This window comes from Varanus komodoensis, unplaced genomic scaffold (genome assembly GCF_004798865.1).
Source record: "Varanus komodoensis strain SLA01 unplaced genomic scaffold, ASM479886v1 scaffold91, whole genome shotgun sequence".
Classification (NCBI taxonomy): Eukaryota; Metazoa; Chordata; class Lepidosauria; order Squamata; family Varanidae; genus Varanus; species Varanus komodoensis.
Window position 1 is genome coordinate 7,486 of NW_025336610.1, and position 8,945 is coordinate 16,430.

The 8,945-nt window shown below is 64.4% G+C and overlaps 1 protein-coding gene across 5 annotated transcripts in view; it reads left to right on the forward strand.

Annotated features, from left to right (window-relative positions):
- The window catches only part of ARFIP2 (ADP ribosylation factor interacting protein 2), an 8,214-nt gene extending 369 nt beyond the window's left edge, over nucleotides 1–7,845 (forward strand). The window contains exons 2-10 of one of the 5 annotated variants that reach the window (XM_044418624.1): nucleotides 898–1,000; nucleotides 2,687–2,794; nucleotides 3,185–3,296; nucleotides 3,733–3,840; nucleotides 3,998–4,116; nucleotides 5,077–5,298; nucleotides 6,135–6,292; nucleotides 6,378–6,552; nucleotides 6,858–7,845. In XM_044418624.1, coding sequence (XP_044274559.1) covers nucleotides 2,696–2,794; nucleotides 3,185–3,296; nucleotides 3,733–3,840; nucleotides 3,998–4,116; nucleotides 5,077–5,298; nucleotides 6,135–6,292; nucleotides 6,378–6,552; nucleotides 6,858–7,013 — 1,149 coding nt within the window. In that variant the 5' untranslated portion in view covers nucleotides 898–1,000; nucleotides 2,687–2,695 and the 3' untranslated portion in view covers nucleotides 7,014–7,845. The other 4 variants (XM_044418621.1, XM_044418619.1, XM_044418620.1 and 1 more) reach the window with 4 other exon arrangements.
- The last annotated feature ends 1,100 nt before the right edge of the window (nucleotides 7,846–8,945 follow it).

The following is an 8,945-nucleotide window of genomic DNA, read 5'->3' on the forward strand; positions in this document are numbered from 1 at the left end:
GGCCCCGCTTGGCCTTACCCGAGGCAGCGGCGCAGGAGCCGGACGAGGTCCAGCCAAGGCCGCGGGCTGCAGCCCGCAGAGGCCTCCGACGCTTCGGAAAGGCCCCCAAGCGCGCCCTCGGAGCCGGGCGGGCGGGCGGGCGCCGGCCTCGGTCCGAGCGCCAGGACCCGGTACGGCCCGAGTTAAGCGGCCTCGTAGCGGCCGTGCGGTCTGCAGCCCGAGGCTGGGCCTGAGAAGCTCCACGCCAGGTTCCTCCGCTGAGCGGGCCGGGGCTGGACCCGATGGCCGCCGCAGGTCCGCCGCAGCTCTGGCCCTTCGGGGAAGGGCAGCGGCCGCGCTCAGTCGCCCTGGACAGGAGGCTTTTGGTCCTGGGAAGAGGGGGCGAGGGGCACGCAGCCGCTTTTCCAGTTCTCAGAGGGCTGTTGCACAGAAGAGACCTCGTCCGTTTTCCTTCCTCCAAGCCTGAAGGACATGAAATAACAGAGTTCAGTTGCAGGAGGGCAGATTTTGGTTGGACTTCAGGAAAAACCTCTTCCTGGTCCAGGACGTCAGACTGGAAGCAACTGTCTGTGCTGGACTCTCCGTCACTGGAAGCTGTTTGTCAGGGATGGTTTAAACTGGAGCCCTGCACTGAGCAGGCGTCTGGACTCCACTGGTCCTCCAGGATAGTCTAATGGTTGATATAAGCACAACCACAATAAAACCGTAGTGGTATTGCTTTCCAAGTGCCCGGGCCTCGCAGTACTCAGCCAGCGTGGCTCCTGCTGGAGGTATGGCAGGGATGTGGCCCTGGGAGGGTGGTTTTGGTCAGAATGGTGCGGTGCTGAATGCTTGCAAAGCAGTCGCATTGGTGGGGATTGGCTTGAAGGGACTTTGTCTCCACAATTCAACATGAAGGTCATCTACAGAATGTCAGGCCTGTTCTAATGGCACAAAGGGGCATCCAGGCAGCCCGCTCTGGGAAAAAGAGAGGATCCCATCTGCCAAAGCCCAAGATAGGGTGAGCAGAGACACCTCCTTTGTTCAGCACCTGGAGGCATCATGTGTCTGGTGTCACGTGTTTCATTTTTCACATTGACGGTTGTTGGCGTGTTCCTGGTGTGCTGGAGGAGTGCCTGGGTAGCTTCGTGTGTGTGTCAAGGTGTCTGGAGGTGACAGGAGGCTGTCCGTGTTCTTAAGCTGACTGGTAGAAACAGACTGAGCAGGAACTGAGGGGTGCTTCCATTTGAGTTCCACAGTGCCAATAATCTGCCTGCTCCAGTCATGCAGCAGAAGCACTGGGCCCAATCTACTTTCATACTCACCTGTGTGAGCTGAAGTGCCTTTTCCTGTTTAGCCTAAATTTGCTGGGCTGGTACTTTTGCATTGTGTCCCGTTACGGCTCATAGAAGCTCTGCCCAGTTCCTTTGGATCAGCTGTGCATGCAATGCAAGTGGAGCAACTGCAGGGAAAGGACATGGTTCTCATCCTGACATGCTGAGGGGCTTCATCCCAGAGGCACCTGGCCGGCCACTGTGACAAACAGCCACCCTTGGACCTGCCCTCTGCTCAGAATTCTTCCAACATCCCTTTAAGCAAACTTTGCTTCTCAGCAATACTGGACTGGGGGCACATGGGCATGAGGTGCTGCTGCTGCTCTGGATGCTGGTTTTGCTGGGGTGTTCGGGGGGGGGGCGTGTTGTGAGGGACTTTCCGGCTTCAAAGCTGAGCTGTCTTTTGGCAAGGGGAGTTGCAACTGTGATTCTGTGGGGAAATGTGGTTGAGCTGTTTTCCCGTCACTTTTGCAGTTTAAATAAGTCCCTGCAGGATGATGGTGATGTAATGTTGGAGGGCGGGGGATGCATGGGCAGGGGGCTTTGCAAGGGTGAGAGGTTAGAAATCTAGGCTGCTTTAAAAAAGAAGGTGGTCAGCAGCTGCTTCATGAAAAGTTACTGCTTGGGAAAAAATGCTTTATTTTTACTTAAGCGTTAATTGCAGCTCTTGCTTTTTTCCAAGTCGGCACTGCCTGCTGTCTCAGCCATACTTGTGTTCTGCTAATGCAAAGACTGGGAACTAGAAACCAGCAGCGCAGGAAAAGTCAGAAAGGGATGTTCGCCTCTGGCCCTGCACTAGAGCAGTGATTTTTTAAGATTGCAGTGCAGACGGCGTCTTCCGTTCCTTAGAGAAATGGTTTCAGAATCACTGCGCTTGTGCTGCCGTGATTTGATTGCTCCCTGCTTTGTGATGCAATGTTGTGCAAGAGGCCGAGTCTCCTTTTGTTTCTGTTTTTCCACCCTGTGGGTGAGTGGGGCCATGCTCCCAGTGATTTGTATTCCCGGCACGCTCTCAGGTGGTCTGCAGTGGGGCTGCCCCATGGATTGGGGCGTGGAGGCTGGGCATGCATGCCGTGGCATTGCAGACTCATTGAGCAGTAGAGTTGGAAGGGGCCAGGGGGCTGTGGGGTCCAAGCCCTGCTCCGTGCTGGCCTCTCAGATGCAGGAGAGAAAAATCCTGGAATGGTTGGAGACAGAATGGGGCCCCATTCCTGCAGCCCTGCCTCCCCCAACCGGGGTGAACGGCTTCAGCCAAGAATCCAGGTGACTAGGAGGCACGTGCCTTGCACGGAGTCCCGGGTGGGGTGGAGACAGGGCGCAGCCTCCAGACTGTGGGCGAAGGGCAGCCCCTGACCCTCTTCCCCGTCCTGCAGACCCCGAGCATGACAGACGGGCTGATGAGCAAAGCGGCCACCATGGAGATACCCATCCATGGCAATGGAGACTCCAGGCGCCTTGCAGAGGACGATGGTCTGGAGCAGGTAGCCCTGTGGCTGGAGGGCAGGGACAGCTGGGACGCCCCGGCACGGCCGCGGCCCATGTGCCTTGGCCACCGTGGCCCTTGGCCGGAGGGGGCTGTTGGGCGCGGAAGCCATTTTCCTTGCGGGGGAGCGGCATGGGGGAGGAACTGGCCCGCGGAGGGGGCGGTCAGGCAGCGAAGGCTGCGGGCCCCCTGCTCGGCCGAGGACGGGAGCAGAGCCGCCCGGTGGGCCTGTCTTCTGCCCCCCGCTGTGCCACGCCGAGGGCTGCTGCTCTGCCGCCGTTTCGGCCAGGCCGGGCTGTGGGAGAGCTGGCTCCGCCAAGGGCCCGGGCGGCGGCTGCCACTGTCTGGCTCGGGCGCCCTTCCTGCAGCCTGCTCTTTCCCTCTCCAGGACCTTCAACAGATGATGGTGTCTGGGCCCAATCTGAACGAGACCAGCATTGTTTCCGGGGGCTATGGGGGCACAGCGGAGGGCATCCTTCCCACCAGCAATGCCATCAAAGGTCAGCTTCCAGGAGGAGCTCAGGGCACCTGTGATGGCTGGACGTCCTGCCTGCCCTTTGCTGCCCTCTGAGGGGCCCCCTGGACTGCCATTTCCACGCTCTTCTTAGGGGGGCACCATCTGGAAGCACCCCCCTTCTGCTTCTGCATGGCAGGAGGCAGTGGGCACTCCAGGACCCTTCCAGGCCTTGGGCTTGGTGGTGGGTCCTACCCCCGAGATGAAGGGGCAGTGGGCACCTCCTCGCAGCGCCTCATGTGGGTCTCCCGTCCATCGCATCGCTCCTGTGGGTCACTGCGGCACGGTCGTGCCTTCGCGTCTCTCTGTGCGTGTCTGTCGCGGCTCCTCTGCTTCTCCCCTCACATTCTTCTGCACCCGTCTGGCTCCCTGCTCCCCCCCCGGTGCCCGCATCTGCCCTGCCTCGGGTCCCTCCATTTCAGGCTCTCTTGCACCATCTCACCCACCCCGGAGACTGCTCATCTCCCCCAGCCCATCGGCTGCCAGCCGGATAGCCAGCCAGGCTGCCGCTGCCGCTGCCCCGGCCTCAGGTACTGGTCTGCCCCTCCAGCCCGGGTGGCGGAGCCGTAAGCCTGTGGGAGGGAGGGAGGGATGCCCCGCCAACTTTCTCCCAGGGGCCGAGGAGTGCTGTTGGGAAGCAGCTGGGCTGCAGCCGCACTCTGACTACACGCTCCTCGCAAACCTCAGGTTCCGCCGTGCACCCGGTCCGGCCCACCCCGGCCGCGGCAGGAGACGACGCAGCCGCGCGAGGGGTTGCTGTGGAGAAGTTTGACATTGTCAAGAAATGGGGCATCAACACGTACAAGGTGAGGCCCTGTGCTGGGTTGGGGTGGGCGGCAGCGGGGCCTCTTCCAGCCAGGCGGGAGGTGTGCCTGCCCGGTGGCTGGCAGGGCTCTCCTGTGGCCCGCCAGATGGCGCCGGGCTGCACGGGCAGCCTGGCTGCAGGGCGCCCCCTTGCTCTGAAGGGCCAGGCTTGCCCTCTGGGTGTGCTTTCTCACTGGGGGACCCAGAGGCATCTTCCCCACACGCAGTGTCCTTCAGCAGCTGCAGTCCTCCTTGGCCCAGCCAGTGCCTGGCCAGACTTTCCGGGCTGCCTGCAGAGCATCCTGGAGGTCCGGGATGCAGCCACTCGGCAGAGGCAACGCTCGATGCCGGCTGGGGTGCTTCTTCTGGTCACTGCACCTCCCAAAGGATACCGCAGGTCCGGAGCAAGAAGGGGCGCCCCAAAAGGGCCGGGGCTGGAGCACCTCCTCTGTGAAGACAGGTTCCAGTATTGGGGGATTTCAGCCTAGGAAAAACAGGCAGCTGCTAAAGCAATGCCTGGTATAGGGGGGTTGATGTTCTCCCCCCACGTTGCAGAGCCATGTCACTCTGCGGAGCTCGGTGGGGGGTCCCGGGCTGATAACTGGGACCCCTGCCACACATAGTTAAGTTTGGGGCTTGGCTGCCACCCACATGGTCCCAAAGGTGGGTCGGTCCCATTCATGGAGTGCGGGGAGGAGGAGGAGACCAGCTCATCTTCAGGGTCCCTCAGGACTTTGACCTGGATGCCCTTCCACGTACACCGGGGGCCTTCCTGGACGGGTGCTGACCCATTTGCTCAGCGCCAGGCAGTGGCCTGTGAACGCCTCGTCTGAACGCCTCGTCTGGTTTTCTCTTCTTGCTGATCCAAGCTCTATTGTTTCGATGGTTTTCACTGAGAGTTTGCCATGAGAGCTTTTTCAGAGCAAGCTTCCTTTTGCTCTCTTCCAACCGGGGCTGATCAGTGCACAAAGCAGTTGCTGTCAGAGCGCTTTGGACGTGGCTCACGCACTGTTGACCTGGAACTGGAGACCCAAATCGAGCTGCTGCGGGACACCAAGCGGAAGTACGAGGGGGTGCTGGGCCTCGCGCGGGCCCTGACCAGCCACTTCTACAGCCTTGTCCAGACACAGCACGCCCTGGCAGACGCCTTCTCTGACCTCAGCCAGAAGTCCCCTGAGCTCCAGGTGAGCCCCCTCCCCTCCCCTCCCCGCATAGTCTTGGAGAGCCAGCCTGCAGCTGGGCTCCCCGCTTCCCCTGGTGCTGCTTCACGAGGGACAGAGTAGCCCGCTTTGGCCTGCCACCTCGGTGAATGGCACACGCCAACGGCAAGTCCTTGGAACCGGCCTTTGCGCCGGCAGGGGGAGAGGAGCCTTTCTGGGGGCAGGACTGCGGCAGGCCCGTGCTGAGCCAGAGCTGCCCGGGGAACTTGCACTGGGCGCCTGGGAAGGGAGGCAGCAAGGCATGCCCCCACCCCTGGCGCTTGGCAGTCCTGAGCCAGAAGTGGGGGGCGGGGGGGAGGCAGGCGCCCCCTCCTAGCCAGGCTTCCTGCTTCCCCCAGTCAGAGAGAGCCTGGACGGCAGGTTAGGACGTGCAAGGTGAGAGTGCAGGGCTGCGCGCGTGTGACCGGGCAGGCGACTCGTGGGTTGTATGCTGAGGAGAGGTGGCGGCAGAGCCTTGGTGGCATCTGGAGGGGCAGGGAGTGCGGTGGCAGACAGCCCTGGGCGCGGCGTCCGGCAGGCCTCGCCAGCCACCACCATCCCTGGGGTGCTGGCCTGCCTTCTGCATGCAGAGGTGGGGCTGTGGAGGGGAGGCATGTGCCCCAGGCCCGGACGGGAAGCGCAGCTCCTGCGGAGGCCCATGTGGCGAGGGCAGCGCCCCGAGCTCAGTGTGGGCGGCCAGGCGGGGGAACTGTCTTCTGCTGCTTCACTTACCATTTGGGGGCCAGGCAGCTCCATGTGTATGTGCGGGGGGGAGGGCGACTTCTTCCCAAGTCCCTCCCACTGCCACCCTGTGCCTACAGGAGGAGTTTGGGTACAATGCTGAGACGCAGAAGCTGCTGTGCAAGAACGGGGAGACCCTCCTGGGGGCCGTCAACTTCTTTGTCTCCAGCATCAACACTCTGGTGAACAAGACGATGGAGGACACCCTCATGACTGTCAAGCAGTACGAGGCTGCCAGGTATTCGCCGATGGGGCACCTGCCCGGGTTCCCCGAGGACGGGGGAAGGGGCTGCTGTGACCCGGCTCGCCAATCTCCCCTCCAGGCTGGAGTATGATGCCTACCGCACAGACCTGGAGGAGCTCAACCTGGGCCCCCGGGACGCCAGCACGCTGTGCCGCTTGGATGCCGCCCAGGCCAACTTCCAGACCCACCGGGCCAAGTACGAGAAGCTGCGTGCAGACGTGGCTGTCAAGCTGAAGTTCCTGGAGGAGAACAAGGTGAGTGGCAACCAGGCAGGAAGCAGGCGCCCTCCTGCGTGCCAGGGCCATGGGGGGAAGAGTTGGAGGGGGCCGGAAGGCCCTCGAGTCCGGCCCCTGCTCAGAGCAGGACCCCCGTTGAGCCTCCCTGGCAGAGCCGGGGCCTCTGCCCGAGACCAGGGGCTCCATGCGCGGGTTCCTGGCCAGCGGAGGAGGCCTGGGGTGCTGTAGGGCTCTTCTGGGGCAGGGGCACAGCCCCTGCACGGCTGCGGGGCCGGGCATTGTGGCGCGGCGCTCGCTGACCCCCCCCCCCGCTTTCCCCCCAGGTGAAAGTGATGCACAAGCAGCTGCTGCTCTTCCACAATGCCATCTCGGCTTACTTCGCCGGCAACCAGCAGCAGCTGGAGCAGACGCTGAAGCAGTTCAACATCAAGCTGAAGAGCCCCGGGGCCGACAAGCCCTCCTGGCTGGAGGAGCCATGAACTTCCCCCACTGCCCTCGGTGGACCTGAACTCTGGGCGGGGCGGGGCGGCCTGCCTCCTGGCTCACCTGCCCACCTGCTGGAGCAGAGCAGAGTGTGGGGTGCCTGTGCCCTCAGGGCTCTTCAGCCGGAGTAGCGCCTCCCCCTGCCCCCCTGCTTTCTCTGAGGTTGCTCTAGTGCCCTGGGATGCAGCCCTTCCCCTTCCCAGGCAGCCAGGGGCAGCTGGACCCTCGGCCCCACCTCCCCACCCCCCTTGTGCTGGGGTCCAGCAGGGACAGTCTCCTGTGGGGGGGTAGAGGTACAGCCCCCCCCACTCCCAAAAGAGCCTGGCGTTTTTCAGAGGCTTTGGCGCCCCCTTTCTCCAGGGCTGAGGTGTCCCGCCTCACCCCAAACATTCCCTGCCCCCTTGCCAGCCAGATCAGGGAGCAACGGCCCGCCCACCTAGCTGCTTCCTCACCCAGAGGTTCGGGGCTGGGGCCCTCTGGTCTCTCCACAGCCCTCCCCAGCGGAGCCTGGGAAGGCAGCAGGCTTTGATGTGCTGCTATGGGAGGGAGGCGAAGCACCTGAGCCGGGCTGGCCCAGGGTGAGGGCCACCAAGGACCAAACGTGGCTGGCTTCCAGGCCTGGGGGGGCCGGCGTGAGGGCATGCACACATGCCTGTGTCCCAGCCAGCGTCCCGTCCTGTGTTCCCGGGTGGGGCGGGGCTGCAGGACAGGGGGCCGCCTCTTCTCCCCACTTGGGCCGAGGGGCAGGGCCCGCCCGCGGGCGTTTGTCCAGCCAACACTCCCACCTCCCCAGTCTGTAAAGATTCCAGAATAAATGGTACGAAACGCTGCCTGCTTTGATCCTGCTGCAGCCACCAGGCAGGATGCCGGCCTGCTGCAGGCCGGGCCTCTCGCTTGTCCCAGGCGAGGATTCCCCTTGCTCCCCACTGGGGCAGCAGGCCGCCTCCTGCCCCCAGGCCTGCGGCTCGGGCTGACCACAGGCTGGCTGCCTCACTCGGGCGGGGGCGGGTGGGCTTGGGGGGCGGAAGCGGAAATGGGGGCTGTGCAGAAGCTGGCTGGGCCCAGCCGCGTCTGTCTGCAGCAGTCTGCTCTGGTCACGCGGCTCTGCAGGAGCGCCTGGGGGAGTCTGCCGGCGGTGCCCCAGGCAGCGTGTGGGGTGGGGGGAGGCAGTAACTACTAGGATCTGGAGCCCCCTGGGAGGGGAGAGCGGCCCCGCTCCGGCCAGCCTAGGTGCCTTCGGGGCTGCGTGCGGCCGCCTCTCGTGGACCAACCCCCCTCGTGTGCCTCAATCCCAGGAGCACGTGCAGCTCGCGTGGCAATGGGGCGAGGAGGCCCCGGCCAGTCTCGCTGAAGACAATCAAAGGGGTCTGGAAATAAAGTTCTGTTGCGAAGCCGAAGAAGCGCTGTCCTCTGGCCTCCTTTCCCAGCGCAGCCCCGTAGCCCGGCCGCGCGGAGGGCGAGGGCGGCGCAGCTCGGGCCTCGTTCCACCCCAGGCTCCTCCGGGGCGCTTCAGGAGGGCGGGCGGCAGGCGCGCCCCCCCCCCCCGACTCGGGCGCCCTGTCTCCTGCCCCGCGGCGCCCGGCGGCGGCGCCCTCGCGAACGAAGGGCCCTTCTCTGTGCGGGGCGCCCGTCGCCTCCCTCCCGAGTCCGCCCGCGGGCGCCGCAACTGCCGCGGGCGAGGGGGCTGCTGGCGGAGGCGGGCCTGCGCGGCTGAAGACCGCGGGCCACGGCGGCCTGCTCCCGAGCCACCGTCGGGGCGGCGCTGGGCGCACGTGCCCGGCCTCGCGGGACCGGAGGCGCGCCGCTGATTCAGAAGAGCGCGTCGGCGGACGGGAACGCACGGGCTGGAGCCTCGGGGCTGCCGAGGCGTCTCCGCGAGCCACGCGGCGCCCGAGCGCGGCAGGGGAGCGCCCGGCGGCGGGGCCTCC